This window comes from Armigeres subalbatus, chromosome 3 (genome assembly GCF_024139115.2).
Source record: "Armigeres subalbatus isolate Guangzhou_Male chromosome 3, GZ_Asu_2, whole genome shotgun sequence".
NCBI classification, from domain to species: Eukaryota; Metazoa; Arthropoda; class Insecta; order Diptera; family Culicidae; genus Armigeres; species Armigeres subalbatus.
Genome location: NC_085141.1, coordinates 309,125,285 through 309,142,377, shown reverse-complemented (window position 1 = coordinate 309,142,377; position 17,093 = coordinate 309,125,285). Strand labels below are relative to the sequence as shown.

The window sequence follows — 17,093 nt, the reverse complement described above, 5'->3', positions numbered from 1 at the left end:
AAGCCTCCTTTCAAGAGGCTCGGAAGCCTTTTTTCTACAGGCTCAGAAGCCTCCTTCCAAAAGACTCGGAAGCCTCCTTTGAAGAGAAGTGGAAGCCTTCTTTCAAGAGGTTCGGAATTATTCTTTTAAGAGGCTCGGAAGCCTTATTTGATATGTTCGGAAGCCACCTTTCAAGAGGCGTGAAAACGTTCTTTCAAGAGGCGCGGAATCATTCTTTCAATAGGCTTGGAAGCCTCCTTTCAAGAGACATGAAAACCTTCTTTCAAGAGGCTCGGAATTATTCTTTCAAGAGGCTTGGAAGCCTCCTTTCAAGAGGCTCGGAAGCCTCCTTTCAAGAGGTTCGGAAGCCTCCTTTCAAGAGGTTCGGAAGCCTCCTTTCAAGAGGTTCAGAAGCCTCCTTTCAAGAGGCTCGGAAGCCTCTTTCCAAAATACTCGGAAACCTCCTTTCAAGAGGCTCGGAAGCCTCCTTTCAAGAGGCTTGGAAGCCTCCTTTCAAGAGGTTCGGAAGCCTCCTTTCAAGAGGTTCGGAAGCCTCCTTTCAAGAGGTTCAGAAGCTTCCTTTCAAGAGGCTCGGAAGCCTCCTTTCAAGAGGCTCGGAAGCCTCCTTTCAAGAGGCTCGGAAGCCTCTTTTCGAGAGGTTTGGAAGCCTCCTTTCAAGAGGCTCGGAAGCCTTTTTTCAAGAGGCTCAGAAGCCTCCTTTCAAAAGACTCGGAAGCCACCTTTCAAGAGGCGTGAAAACCTTCTTTCAAAGAGGCGCGGAATTATTCTTTCGAGAGGCTCGGAAGCCTCCTTTCAAGAGACATGAAAACCTTCTTTCAAGAGGCTCGGAATTATTCTTTCAAGAGGCTTGGAAGCCTCCTTTCAAGAGGCTCGGAAGCCTTTTTCCAAGAGGCTCAGAAGCCTCCTTCCAAAATACTCGGAAACCTCCTTTCAAGAGGCTCGGAAGCCTCCTTTCAAGAGGCTTGGAAGCCTCCTTTCAAGAGGCTCGGAAGCCTCCTTTCAAGAGGCTCGGAAGCCTCCTTTCAAGAGGCTCGGAAGCCTCCTTTCAAGAGGCACCGGAAGCCTCCTTTCAAGAGGCCTGGAAGCCTCCTTCAAGAGGCTCGAAGCCTCCTTTCAAGAGGCCTGGAAGCCTCCTTTCAAGAGGCCTGGAAGCCTCTTTCAAGAGGCCTGGAAGCCTCCTTCAAGAGGCTCAAGCCTCCTTTCAAGAGGCTCGGAAGCCTTCTTTCAAGAGGCTCGGAAGCCTCCTTTCAAGAGGCTCGGAAGCCTCCTTTCAAGAGGCTCGGAAGCCTCTTTTCAAGAGGTTTGGAAGCCTCCTTTCAAGAGGCTCGGAAGCCTCCTTTCAAGAGGCTCGGAAGCCTTTTTTCAAGAGGCTCAGAAGCCTCCTTCCAAAAGACTCGGAAGCCTCCTTTCAAGAGGAGTGGAAACCTTCTTTCAAGAGGATCGGAATTATTCTTTCAAGAGGCTCGGAAGCCTTATTTGAGATGTTCGGAAGCCACCTTTTAAGAGGCGTGAAACCCTTCTTTCAAAGAGGCGCGGAATTATTCTTTCGAGAGGTTCGGAAGCCTCCTTTCAAGAGACATGAAAACCTTCTTTCAAGAGGCTCGGAATCATTCTTTCCAGAGCCTGGAAGCCTCCTTCCAAGAGGTTCATAATTATTCTTTCAAGAGGTTCGGAAGCCTCCTTTAAGATCCTCGGAAGTCTCCTTTCAAGAGGCGTGGAAACCTTTTTCCAAGAGGCTCGGAATTATTCTTACAAGAAATTCAGAAACCTTCCTTCAAGATTCTCGGTATTTATCATTTGAGTGGCTTGGAAGCCTCCTTTCAAGAGGCTTGGAAGCCTTCTTTCAAAATGCTCGAAAGGAAGCCTTTTTTCAAGAAGCTAGGAAACCGTGTTTTAAGATCATCAAGATCAAGAAATAAATCACCGTAAATAATGCAAAAATATTTTTGCAGAACGTAATTAGTAAAATTAGCTCAACCACTGGGTCAAATGTAAGCCAATCGATTCCACATTTCCTTGATCATCATTTACTTATTATGCCTTTCATAACGCTTTACTCAAAATTGAGTAAAATAGTGTTTACAAAATTTTGTGTTGTCCCGTTTTTTACAAAAATGAGTCGAATTCGACTCAATTTTGAGTAGCTGAGGCTTAGCATGTAGTTTGTCGCTGGACCGCTACAGATGCAGAAACCACCGTTATCGATGCTGAGACCGCTACCAAGCCATCGTTCTGTCCGCTCTCCGAACCTGCTTCCGTGACCCCTCACCGTGGATCCTAGAACAGAAATGTCCGGGTTGGGAATGCATGAACGTGATTGGTTGGTTCAAGGGTAGGACAAGAATTGAAATTTTCAATAGTTTATCGTAAATAATCATTTTTTTATGAAATTAACATATTGCTGAAGAGTTTCCGACTCGATTGATATACAAATCTCTGAAATCCATTGGAAAATAAAGACTAGTAACATTCAAAATCTTATATGATTTCGTGACGAACCCCAATTTTAGATTCTGATCTGACACGCAGTACCTTCGGGTAAGACGTTTTCCAATGTCAAAAAGGATTTTTGAGACACCATTTTACCTAGGTTTAGCCAAATCTCACATAGATAATCGTATTTTTCAAGTGCTTTTAGTGAACACGTGGACTTTTATCTTTAGCTTGAGAAATAAGTACCAAATAACCTTGGTATGATCTTGGGCAACTTAAGCAGCTTCAACAATTTTTTAACCTTCTTCCATTCAACAAACAATAAATAGAAAGAGCATTACTTGAACCCCCGAATGTCCGCTCTTGTATACAAAGATGGACCATGGAGGAAACATATTTTCGATAACGTCAGTTGACTAAATAAATAAAAACAAAAGTTTGTAAAAGGAGGGCTTCCCATTGCAGTACTACAGCTTCGACTAGTAAACGTTTGAAATGGTGCCCACAGCAAAGCACTGCTCTTTTGGAAGAAGATATTTTAATTTGCGATGTTTATTCATCCCGCGGGTCAAAACCATCGCACTGCAAAGCGGAGAAAATATTTCATTTACAACCCAAAGAAATCCTTAAACAATAAACAGCAGCGAGGAATTTTGATGAAATATCTCCGTTATTATAGGCCGAGAGACCGCTCTGCCATTGCAAAAATGTTTTTGATACTTCGCTGACCGACAACCGCGGATGACTGGATAAGCTGCTCGGCCCTGGCCGGAGCGACTGGAATGTAATTTGGCGACTCAATGTAGAAAAATATATTAAGCTCTTTTAGTGGAATGTATTAAACCGTCTAAGACGAATTAAGTACTGTCCATTTAATTCCACCAGTTAATTTTCGTTATCTTTGCAGATACGTATTTCGACCACAACTGTGTGGTCGTCTTCAGTGTCTTGTACTTGACTCGACTTGAAGAAAACAATCGCAACTTACACTATTTATACTACGCTAGGTACCTAATCTAATCTTATTTGCCTACTTTATTTACCTATACAGTAAATTACTTTATTGTTTAGGTAGAAACTTGAAGAGCCAAGAGCTGCCATTTCCTTGATCCTTATTCAACAGCGCTGTTTGTACCTGTCGGTGGATTTCCAAACTCTCAGCTACATCGAGTTTCCATGGGAAGAGACATTTCTTAAGATTTTAATATTTGATGCCGTAATTGGGTGATTTTCCTTATACACATGCTCTGCTACCTTAGATCTAAATTCGTAATGTAATCCCTTATCGTTTTCTCTTCGCCTTTACTTACTTCCGCCATATGTTCCTTGAACCTTATATCTAATGATCTTTTGTTTGGCCTACATAGATTTTTTCACATTGGGAACAACTTATCTTATAAACGCCTGCCTTATTCAACATTTCTACTTTATCCTTCGTTGAACCCAATAGAGACTTGAGTTGGTTGCTTCTACTGGAGAATACTAGATCGATGCCGAATTTCCTTAGTCGAGGGCGTAGCTGGTTGGTGATGTGTTTATCATATGGGACCGAAACTCTTTTCAGCGGCTCCTCTATCGGTGTCAGCGTTGTATGTCCATTTCGTCGTAGGGTCCTTTCCTTCTTGTTGATGATCGCTCGTATAGTCCTCTCCTGGTATCCGTTGATCTTCGCTGTTTCCAAGATGTATTGTAGTTCCTTCTGTTTTTCCTTCTTCGCTCAGGGGTATCGTCTGCATCCTGTGGATCATGTGATGAAATGCTGCCATTTTATGTTGGTACGAATGGTTCGATGTATATGGGATGACTCTCATGGTGTTCGTGGGCTTCCTGTAGATTTCGAGGCTCAATGTTGTATTTGCTTCCCTGATGACTAGTAGATCCAAGAAAGGTAGTTTACCTTCTTTTTCCTCTTCGAAGGTAAATTTGATGTCCTTATGCACGTTGTTTATCGCTTCCAAAATCCTGGGTAGATCCTTTCGGTTGATGATGCTGAAAATGTCGTCGACTCAATGTAAATAGCTTTTGTGCCGTCGTAATCGCGAAAATTTCTCTGAAATTTAGTAAGCTTGAATACACTTCGCTGCTGGAGGCGATCATCTTGATTTGATAACTTCATTTTACCGTCGAGGACTCGCTGCTGTTTAGACAAGTTGTCATGAGTAGATAGATTTATAGCCCGTGGGTCAGTGTGGTGAAATTGACTTTCCTTTGTCTCCGATTTACGAGTAAGAGTTTCTGATAATTGTTATGAAAATCTCCGCAAATCTTTTCTGAATTACATAAACGGTGTTCCATTTGATGTTTATTTCACGGTCAATCTCCAATAAATTGCAATAAAATCAGAATAGGATAACTCCTTCGAGGAAGAATATTAATATGAAACTTAGGTTTCTCGAAAAGATGCTGAAATTGAACGACTTTCCCACCACACATAATCCACATAAACGATTATGGCAAAATCTTGAAGCTATAATGAAGGAACAACTGACTTGATCGCAGTCGTAATCCCCAGTAATGCTTCAGGTTGTGAAATTTTATTTGCTGAGTCGTAACGGGTTAAGCCACATGTGCCTCTTCCTCGGACAGTCTGCCATGGCCATCCTGGAAGTGCGGAGGAAAACAATTTCAATATCTCCTCAATTCCAGAAATGGTCCCATCAAGTGCCCCACAGGACCGGAGTTAATTTCTAATGAATTTTTATGTCCCATCATCATGGTTTGGTCAGTTTGAAGTTGGCAAGGAACCGTCATCATCTCTCGGTACCGAACGGCCCGAAATTCAACCTAAATCGTCCGGAAAATGGCACCCACTACCGTTTCCCAGTTTCTAGGCGGCCCAGCGTTTCGCATCCACCCTCGGGAAGTAGATGCGGGAATGCCACCGCCCGAAGCTAGATACTTTCGTCAGTTCATTTTCCCCCCACTTACAAAATCGCTAAGCGCGCGGGGCAAATTAATGGGGATGAGTCGAAAATGTTTGTTATTCTGACTGTGATGCGATGATGTAGCTTTAAAAGTTCTTGCCCGTTCAGTGTTTTCTTTCCTTGTTGTTGATGGGAATCAAGATGCAGGAACGGAAAATGGGCCACATCAACGGAAGGCGGGGTTGGAAAGCTATTTCAGCATCCATGAAAGCGTTAGCACGTTATCATTTTATCTAATGTTATTTCATTTTTGCTTGCTTATAATGCTTCAGATGGCTGAAAATGTCTTTATTAAATTTAAATTAAATTATAAGTAACGCCATTTCGCCTGGCTAAAGGATGCTCTGAAAACGCAAACACAACAGAACTTTGGAATCGTGTCCATTTCTATTAAAAGCAAACTGCTCCATTGAAGTTAATCGATCAAACATTTCTCGAAAACACATCGCGCCAACCTACGTAGAAGAGCCCTCTACCGAGAGAGAGAAAAAAAAAACATATACAAACCAATTTCATCGGGATCAAAACAACAAATTTTCGAGAAAAACATTCATCCGAAAGTTCAAATAAACCACAACATGACATCGGTTTTCGCTTGGCTCACCTTTGGAATGGGGGGAACCAAAGCTCACGTGGCCCATAGCTGATGTTTATTTTCCCAACCACATACCTACCCAATTGACTTTCGTGTTATGTTTACTTGAAACTTTTTCTGGACGTTCCGTTTTCTGGGTCTTTGGTAGCGGCTGCGAATGGAGAATGTTGTTGCAAGTGGCTCGTACTCCGGTGCGATATTATTCCTACCGAATTGATGACGAAATTCAGAGAATTCTTATCCTCAACTCAAGACTACAAGATTTGTGATGCACATAAATAAATCCATTCTTCATAATATGAATAATCATTGCATTTATAAAAAGGACTTATTGAAAAGTACCAAAGAAAGTTCAATCGGACATATTTTTTTTAATTCTATGTTTATTAAACCATGGTCGAAAATATGGATGTCAGCATGTCCTTCAGCTTTTTCGCGACCTCAGCCAGAGGTTTGGCCAAGAAATAATTGGAGTGGTTCCTCCGTATTAGGTTAATCCAACAAACAATTCTATCGGTCACAGTTGGGGGCAAATGAACACGCCGTTCGAAGAATCTTCGACAGTAGCACTTGTTAATTTGCTCGGTGGCGGCGTTTTTGGCGTCACGACGAGGGCCATTTCAGCAGGGTATGGTAGCGACGTGAATCTTCATGCTGATTTTTTTTATTAAATTTAATGTTTTTAAAAAATATTTTTTAAAATTTCTTCAGAAAACCGAATGGAATCCAATCTGGATTCCAAATGGAATCCAAACTGGATTCCAAATGGAATACAAACTGGTTTCGAATGGAATCCGAACTGGATTCCGAATGGAATCCAAACTAAATTCCGAATGAAATCCAAACTAGTTTTCGAATGGAATCCAAACTGGAATCCAAAAGGAATCCAAACTGGACTCCAAAAGGAATCCAAACTGGATTCCAAAAGGAATCCAAACTGGATTCCAAATGGAATACAAACTGGTTTCGAAAGTCCAAACTGGGTTCCGAATGGAATCCAAACTGGATTCCGAATGGAATCCAAACTGGATTTCGACTGGAATCCAAACTGGATTCCGAATGGAATCCAAACTGGATTCCGAATGGAATCCAAACTGGATTCCGGATGGAATCCAAACTGGATTCCGAATGCAATCCAAACTGGAAGGAAGGAATCCAAACTGAATTCCGAATGGAATCCAAACTGGATTCCGAATGGAATCCAAACTGGAAGGAAGGAATCCAAACTGAATTCCGAATGGAATCCAAACTGGATTCCGAATGGCATCTCAAAAAGATTCCACATGCAATCCAAACTGGATTCCGAATGGAATCCAAACTGGATTCCGAATGGAATCCAAACTGGATTCCGAAAGGAATCCGAACTAAATTCCGAATGGAATCCAAACTGGAATCCAAAAGCAATCCAAACTGGACTCCAAAAGAAGTCCAAAAGGAACCAAACTGGATTCCAAATGGAATACAAACTGGTTTCGAAAGTCCAAACTGGGTTCCGAATGGAATCCAAACTAAATTCCGAATGGAATCCAAACTGGATTCCGAATGGAATCCAAACTGGATTTCGAATGGAATCCAAACTGGATTCCGAATGGAATCCAAACTGGATTCCGAATGGAATCCAAACTGGATTCCGGATGGAATCCAAACTGGATTCCGAATGGAATCCAATCTGGAATCCGAATGGAATCCAAACTGAATTCCGAGTGGAATCCAAACTGGATTCCGAGTGGAATCCAAACTGGATTCCGAGTGGAATCCAAACTGGATTCCGAGTGGAATCCAAACTGGATTCCGAGTGGCATCCAAACTGGATTCCGAGTGGAATCCAATCTGGAATCCGAATAGAATCCAATCTGAAATCCGAGTGGAATCCAAACTGGATTCCGAGTGGAATCCAAACTGGATTCCGAATGGAATCCAAACTGGATTCCGAATGGAATCCAAACTGGATTCCGAATGGCATCCTAAGAAGATTCCACATGCAATCCAAACTGGATTCCGAATGGAATCCAAACTGGATTCCGAATGGAATCCAAACTGGATTCCGAATGGAATCCAAACTGGATTCCGAATGGAATCCGAACTAAATTCCGAATGGAATCCAAACTGGAATCCAAAAGGAATCCAAACTGGACTCCAAAAGAAGTCCAAAAGGAAACCAAACTGGATTCCAAATGGAATACAAACTGGTTTCGAAAGTCCAAACTGGGTTCCGAATGGAATCCAAACTGGATTCCGAATGGAATCCAAACTGGATTCCGAATGGAATCCAAACTGGATTTCGAATGGAATCCAAACTGGATTCCGAATGGAATCCAAACTGGATTCCGAATGGAATCCAAACTGGATTCCGAATGGAATCCAAACTGGATTCCGAATGGAATCCAAACTGGATTCCGAATGGAATCCAAACTGGATTCCGAATGGAATCCAAACTGGATTCCGAATGGAATCCAAACCGGATTCCGAATGGAATCCAAACTGGATTCCGAATGGAATCCAAACTGGATTCCGAATGGAATCAAAACTGGATTCCGAATGGAATCAAACTGGATTCGAATGGACTCCAAACTGGATTCCGAATGGAATCCAAACTGGATTCCCAATGGAATCCAAACTGGATTCCGAATGGAATCCCAACTGGATTCCGAATGGAATCCAAACTGGATTCCGAATGGAATCCAAACTGGATTCTGAATGGAATCCAAGCTGGATTCCGAATGGAATCCAAACTGGATTCCGAATGGAATCCAAACTCCGAATGAAATCCAAACTGGATTCCGAATGGAACTGGATTCCGAATGAAATCCAAACTGGATTCCGAATGGAATCCAAACTGGATTCCGAATGAAATCCAAACCGGAATCTTTCGAAGAATCTTCGACAGTACCACTTGTTAATTTGCTCGGTGGCGGCGTTTTTGGCGTCACGACGAGAGCCATTTCAGCAGGGTATGATAGCGACGTGAATCTTCATGCTGATTTTTTTTTATTAAAAATTTCGTTTCTAAAAAATATTCTTTAAAATTTCTTCAGAAAACCGAATGGAATCCAATCTGGATTCCGAATGAAATCAAATCTGGATTCCGAATGGAATCCAATCTGGATTCCGAATGGAATCCAAACTGGATTTCGAATGGAATCCAAACTGGATTCCGAATGGAATCCGAACTAAATTCCGAATGGAATCCAAACTAGATTTCGAATGGAATCCAAACTGGAATCCAAAAGGAATCCAAACTGGACTCCAAAAGGAATCCAAACTGGATTCCAAAAGGAATCCAAACTGGATTCCAAATGGAATACAAACTGGTTCCGAATGGAATCCAAACTGGATTCCGAATGGAATCCAAACTGAATTCCGAATGGAATCCAAACTGGATTCCGAATGGAATCCAAACTGGATTCCGACTGGAATCCAAACTGGATTCCGAATGGAATCCAAACTGGATTCCGAATGGAATCCAAACTGGATTCCGAATGGAATCCAAACTGGATTCCGGATGGAATCCAAACTGGATTCCGAATGGAATCCAAACTGGATTTCAAAAGGAATCCAAACTGGATTCCGAATGGAATCCAAACTGGATTCCGAATGGAATCCAAACTGGATTCCGAATGGAATCCAAACTGGATTCCGAATGGAATCCAAACTGGATTCCGAATGGAATCCAAACTGGATTCCGAATAGAATCCAAACCGGAACCCGAATGGAATCCAAACCGGAATCCGAATGGAACCCAAACTGAATTCCGAATGGAATCCAAACTGGATTCCGAATGGCATCTCAAGAAGATTCCACATGCAATCCAAACTAGATTCCGAATGGAATCCAAAATGGATTCCGAATGGAACCCGAACTAAATTCCGAATGAAATCCAAACTAGATTTCGAATGGAATCCAAACTGGAATCCAAAAGGAATCCAAACTGGACTTCCGAATGGAATCCAATCTGGAATCCGAATGGAATCCAAACCGGAATCTTCGAAGAATCTTCGACAGTAGCACTTGTTAATTTGCTCGGTGGCGTTTTTGGCGTCACGACGAGAGCCATTTCAGCAGGGTATGGTAGCGACGTGAATCTTCATGCTGATTTTTTTTTATTAAATTGAATGTTTCTAAAAAATATTCTTTAAAATTTCTTCAGAAAACCGAATGGAATCCAATCTGGATTCCGAATGAAATCAAATCTGGATTTCGAATGGAATCCAAACTGGATTCCGAATGGAATCCGAACTAAATTCCGAATGGAATCCAAACTGGAATCCAAAAGGAATCCAAACTGGACTCCAAAAGGAATCCAAACTGGATTCCAAAAGGAATCCAAACTGGATTCCAAAAGGAATCCAAACTGGTTTCGAAAGTCCAGACTGGGTTCCGAATGGGATCCAAACTGGATTCCGAATGGAATCCAAACTGGATTCCGAATGGAATCCAAACTGGATTCCGAATAGAATCCAAACCGGAACCCAAATGGAATCCAAACCGGAATCCGAATTGATTCCAAACCGGAATCCGAATGGAACCCAAACTGAATTCCGAATGGAATCCAAACTGGATTGCGAATGGAATCCAAACTGGATTCCGAATGGAATCCGAACCGGAATCCGAATGGAACCCAAACTGGATTCCGAATGGAATCCGAACTAAATTTCGAATGGAATCCAAATTGGATTCCGAATGGAATCCAAACTGGATTCCGAATGGAATCCAAACTGGATTCCGAATGGAATCCAAACTGGATTCCGAATGGAATCCAAACTGGATTCCGAACGGAATCCAAACTGAATTCCGAATGGAATTCAAACTGAATTATGAATGGAATCCAAACTGGATTCCGAATGGAATCCAAACTGGATTCCGAATGGAATCCAAACTGGATTCCGAATAGAATCCAAACTGGATTCCGAGTGGAATCCAAACTGGATTCCGAGTGGAATCCAAACTGGATTCCGAATGGAATCCAAACTGGATTCCGAATGGAATCCAAACTGGATTCCAAATGGAATCCAAACTGTATTCCGAATGGAATCCAAACTGGATTCCGAATGGAATCCAAACTGGATTCCGAATGGAATCCAAACTGGATTCCGAATGGAATCCAAACTGAATTCCGAATGAAATCCAAAATGAATTCCGAATGGAATCCAAACTGGATTCCGAATGGAATCCAAACTGGATTCCGAATGGAATCCAAACTGGATTCCGAATGGAATCCAAACTGGATTCCGAATGGAATCCAAACTGGATTCCGAATGGAATCCAAACTGGATTCCGAATGGAATCCAAATTGAATTCCGAATGGAATCCAAACTGGATTCCGAATGGAATCCAAACTGGATTCCGAATGGAATCCAAACTGGATTCCGAATGGAATCCAAACTGGATTCCGAATGGAATCCAAACTTGATTCCGAATGGAATTCAAGCTTGATTGCCGAATGGAATCCAAACTGGATTCCGAATGAAATCCAAACCGGATCCCGAATGGAATCCAAACCAGATTCCAAATGGAATCCAAACGGGATTCCGAATGGTATCCAAGCTGGATTGCCGAATGGAATCCAAACTGAATTCCGAATGGAATCCACACTGAATTCCGAATGGAATCCAAACTGAATTCCGAATGGAATACAAAAGGGATTCCGAATGGAATCCAAGCTGTATTGCCGAATGGAATTCAAACTGGTTTCCGAATGGAATCCAAACTGAATTCCGAATGGAATCCAAACTGGATTACGAATAAAATCCAAACTGGATTCCGAATAGAATCCTAACTGGAATTAGAATGGAATCTAATCTGGATTCCGAATGGAATCCAAACTGGATTCCGAATGGAATCCAAACCGGATTCCAAATGGAATCCAAACGGGATTCCGAATGGTATCCAAGCTGGATTGCCGAATGGAATCCAAACTGGATTGCCGAATGGAATACAAAATCGATTCAGAAATCCAAACTGGATTTCAAATGCAATCCAAACTGGATTCCGAATCGAATCCAAACTGGATTCCGAGTCGAATCCGAACTGGATTCCGAATCGAATCCAAACTGGATTCCGAATGGAATTCAAACTGGATTCCGAATGAAATCCAAACTGGATTCCGAATAGAATCCAAATTTGATTCCGAAATCCAAACTGGATTTCGAATGAAATCCAAACCAAATTCCAAATGGAATCCAAATTGGATTCCGAATGGAATCCAAATTGGCTTCCGAACGGAATACAAAATTGTTTCCGAATGGAATATAAACTGGATTCCGAATCGAATCCAAACTGGATTCCGAATCGAAATCAAACTGAATTCCGAATGGAATCTAAACTGGATTCCGGATGAAATCCAAACTGGAATCCGATTGCATCCAAATTAGATTCTGAATAAAACTCAAACTGGATTCCGAATGAAATCCAAACTGAATTCCGAATGGAATCCAAACTGGATTCCGAATGGAACCCAAATTGGATTTAGAATGGAATACAAAATGGTTTCCGAATGGAATATAAACTAGATTCCAAATCGAATCCAAACTGGATTCCGAATGAAATCCAAACTGGATTCCGAATGGAATCCCATCTGGATTCCGAATGGAATCCCATCTGGATTCCGAATGGATTCCAAACTGGATTCCGAATGGAATCCAAACACTCCAAATTCCAAATGAAATCCAAATTGGATTTAGAATGGAATCCAAATTTGATTCCGAAATTCAAACTGGATTCCGAATGGAATATAAATTGGATTCTGAATGGAATCCAAACTGGATTCCGAATCAAATCCAAACTGGATTCTGAGTGGAATCCAAATTGGATTCCGGATGGAATACAAAATGTTTTCGAATGGAATACAAACTGGATTCCGAATCGAATCAAAACTGGATTCCGTATCGAATCCAAACTGGATTCTGAATGAAGAATGAAATCCAAACTGGATTCCGAATCGAATCCAAACTGGATTCCGAATGGAATCCAAATTGGATATAGAATGGAATACAAAATGGTTTCCGAATGGAATCCAATCTGTATTCCGAATGGAATCCAATCTGGATTCCGAATGGAATCCAATCTGGATTCCGAATTGAATCCAATCTGGATTCCGAAAGTTTGTAATTCTTTTCGAAGGAGATCAATTTCGAATTACAATTCAATTGGAATCCGTTTGGGATTTAATTTGAGTACTCGTTTGAATTGCGGTTAATTTCTATTTAGGAACTTGGATTCAACAAGATTCGTTGAATTTTACTTTTTAATTTCCAGGAGACATTCCAACTTCCAACGTTTTTTTTTTCAATTTCTTCAAGATTCTTCGAAATTTTCAAAAGAATTTTTTTTCTGCAGGATTTTTTAATTTTTTTTCTCAGGCAGCGGCTTTCTGCTTCTCCAATACTGATACTATTGCAAAACGTATATATAACACGATCCATTCGTGGTTCAACTAATCATGAGCAGGAGCATTATGTCCGTAGTTATTACTTCGTGACTGACAAGAGCTTGCTTGGGGGCTATGGGCTTGGGGTTAGCTATCCATTGTTTATGTACACGTTTCGGAGGCTCATATATGTTCAGTCAATAACGGTGCCGGTTACGTTCTCACGATCATAAAGGAAGGGAATATAGGAAGAAAGAACTATCGTGGCTACTAGAGACCGAGTATACCTCTGCATATCAACTTTCATCTTCGGAAGAGGTTTTGTGTTAGTCACAAAAGATATTTTATATACGTTCACTTCGGTAAAGAAGCGATCAATGGAATGGGAAATATTCTTCCATACGAAACTAATTAATTTGCTCACCGGTCGTACAAAACAAATCAAAAACACTAAGATCTCGAAAATGTTCCGCCGTTCCACATGAAACTCGATCGATTGCGCTGTTTACACGATCCATTCGTGTGTCTTATGCGTAAACAATCACACTTAACTCATTTTACAGTATTCGGTAAATTTTACCGAAATCTCAACAGCAGATCTGTTCGGTAATTATTTTACAGTTTTTTTGTAATTTTTTCCATTGTTCAACTGTCAAAATAACCGAAAATCAGTAAAATTATTTACCGAACAGTTCTGCTGTTGAGATTTCGGTAAAATTTTACCGAATTCTGCGATTTAATCTAAGTGTGATAGAACTGAACTGCCTGAAAAACAACACTGGATTCAATTTAATCTTCTCATGTAGGTAATTTGATATTTTTAAGTGTCGGTTTTGCTTATTCTAATAGAAATTTCAAATGTCGAGATTATTGCAGTTGCAAAAAAAAATTATGCGGAATAGAACAATACGATATTAAATAATATAGATATCTACAAATTATAATAGGCGTGAGAAATAATAAGCTTGCTTTGGACGTTGGGTGTTAGAAAACTTCTGTTTATTTTTGGCTGTTTCCAGTCGTTTTGTCCGACATCTTCAGCTGCTTCTTCTAGTTCAGTGGTGCTTAGCGTTTTGGGCGTTTTTACTTTTAATTCGCTTGTCACTAAATGAAAAAGAGTTTTCTTCTATCAAGTTAGTACTTAGACGAAAGCTTTCAAATATATCTGTCAGCTGATGGTATAAAAAAGAATATTGGTGTTGAAATCACTCCATACGAATTGATCAAAGTAAAATTACACTGCGGCCCGCGGGCCGCACCTTTGTTTTGCTTTGATCGTTTCGTACGGAGTGAATTTAAGACCAATATCCGTTTTATTACTCTCAGCAGATAAATATATTTGAAAGCTTACGACCAAGTGGTAGTTTGTATGGTCAAAGCTCATTTTTATTGTGTGAGAAGCAAATTGAGGAAAAAAACACCCAAAGTGCTGAGCACCACTGTTCTAGTTGATTACATCCTGCTCAGACACGGCCATCTCCCATTGACACTATCACACAACAATGTTCATCTTGTCAAAGTACTTCTACAGCGTTTTCCTCTCCAGCTTCTGCTGCACAGCATCATTGATCAACCAGAACCAAGCTTCCTTTCGAAGCTCTCGGCTTCTTCGTAGAACTCTATGTTTTAATTGGAGCGAGGGTAATACTCGGCAAGAGAAACTTAAAAGCATAAAAAAAATTCGACATTCGAACGGCATTCATAGGCAACGATATTTTTAACGCTTCTATTACAGCTTTAGTCGATACGGCGCAAATAATACAACATTCACAATACTAATATTGACAAACAAGGTATAAAAACTTTGCATGACGTAGATATAATCGCTTGAGTTTGCATGTGGCTTCCGTAATTTCCATAAATGTTTAAAAGCTTTCCCATGTTCTAAACAAATTCCTAAAATTTCCCTCTCCTAAACACAAATACACAAAGCTTTGCCCGTGTTTTTATAAGAATTCTTGCCACGTTTTTTGCATGAGTCTGTAGTCCCACCTCGCTTCACCTTCACCCGTTCGCTTCCTCTGTCGCACCAACACTGACATAACCGCACCAACCAACACAAATGCAACAAATACATGCCTCCACCTGTGAACATCCCACTTTATCAGTGCGTATATATTGTATACGTGCCCCATTAGGCTGCTCAGACCCATCCTGAACCCTTGGCAAAAGCTTCATGTATGGCACTAACATCGATTGGTTTCCGCTGGAAGGTAACTGCATCGCAGCCGAACAACGCCATCGGTGGCCCGACGGCGAACGTGGTCGGCGGCTCCGGAGGCATCGCGGCCGCCGTGGTGGCCGTCATCGGGCGACCCCTGCCCACGATCAGCGAAACGACGACGGCCTTCACGAACGTGTCGTCGGCGAACACCAGCCCGGAGAAGGGCAGCCTCGGGAACGGCGTCGAGCGGGACCGCATCGAGATGGACCCACCGACGGCGGACTTCTCCACCGCGTACCCCTCGGGTCCGTACGGGGCGTCCAGTTCGTCCGCCAAGCCGTCAATCATGAAGAAAAAGTCCCAATCGGCGACGGACTCCAAGCGGGAGCGCAAGGCGGCCAAAACGCTGGCCATCATTACGGGGGCGTTCGTGTGCTGCTGGTTGCCGTTCTTCATCATTGCCATCCTACTGCCAACGTGCACCGAGTGCAACATCAGCCCGCTGACGATGAGCGTGTGCCTGTGGTTGGGCTACTTCAACTCGACGCTCAATCCGATCATCTACACGATCTTCAGCCCGGAGTTCCGGCACGCGTTCAAGCGGATACTGTGCGGCCGGCGGCACAGCCTGAGGCGGACACGGCACATGGGCGTGCGGCACATGAGGTAAGGAACGGGGCGGGACGAGGGCAAAGTCTGACTTGTGATGTAAATTTTTCTCTAGGGTAAAAAATAAACATAATGTAGCTTAAATAGGACGAGCGATAGGAGAGTAGATGAACCCCGAATAGTCGAAACTAGCGGTAGATATCCGAATGTTGTGGAAGAAAACGTGGCAGAAATGTGTTTCGGAGCGATTAGAATCAAATAAAATTACTTTCGTTTCAGAATTTGAACTCTGTTTTGAATCAGTTGTACCTTTTAGCTATCAACAAATCAACGACTATCGTGGCTGGATGTAGTTTACAGCCTTCCTATTTTTCATCGTTATTGCATATATAATTCGTTTGCTATTCTAGAGCTTCTCTCCAGTTTTTGGCAAAATCATAAAAAAGAAAATCTATTGCCGCTCAAGGATAAAATTTATTTAATCTCTCAAAGGATACACGAAAAAAATGTAATTCTGTATAAAACCTGGGCATAGGTTTTATTACAACAAATGTAAGCTTTTTATACAGATACTGTATTGGAAACATAATAGACAAATCTTCCAAATTTGTATAAACCTAAATTTTATTAAGATTTGGCAAGGTTTTTTGTGGAACTTGCCATGCACTTGTTAACCACAGCTTCTGATGAATTCAATTAAACATGGATATGGTTTCGACAGACACAGACACAGGTTGAAATTAATCTATTTTGAAAACTTATTGAAGAATTTTGCTGATTAAAGCTTTTATAAATTCTATAGTGAGTGACCAATCACTCCAGAAAAAAGCTACAGATGATTTTCCTTTACAAAAGTACAGGTTCCTATGAAAGCCTACTTTATAATTGCTACTGACGTTTCGGATGCTTCATGTAGTTACTTTTCAATGGGTCTTCCTATTATTTTTCTTCGATAATGATCAACAATTAAAAAAATTAAAAACTTTAGAAACGGCAAGTCAG

General features: G+C 41.4%; 1 protein-coding gene across 1 annotated transcript in view; it reads left to right on the top strand.

The window, feature by feature from the left end:
• The window catches only part of LOC134225220 (5-hydroxytryptamine receptor-like), a 189,722-nt gene extending 173,498 nt beyond the window's left edge, over positions 1–16,224 (top strand). The window contains exon 6 of the mRNA XM_062705098.1: positions 15,457–16,224. Within this exon, the coding sequence (XP_062561082.1) occupies positions 15,457–16,152 (696 nt within the window). The 3' untranslated portion in view covers positions 16,153–16,224. The remainder of the gene's footprint in view (positions 1–15,456) is intronic.
• Positions 16,225–17,093: the final 869 nt, after the last annotated feature.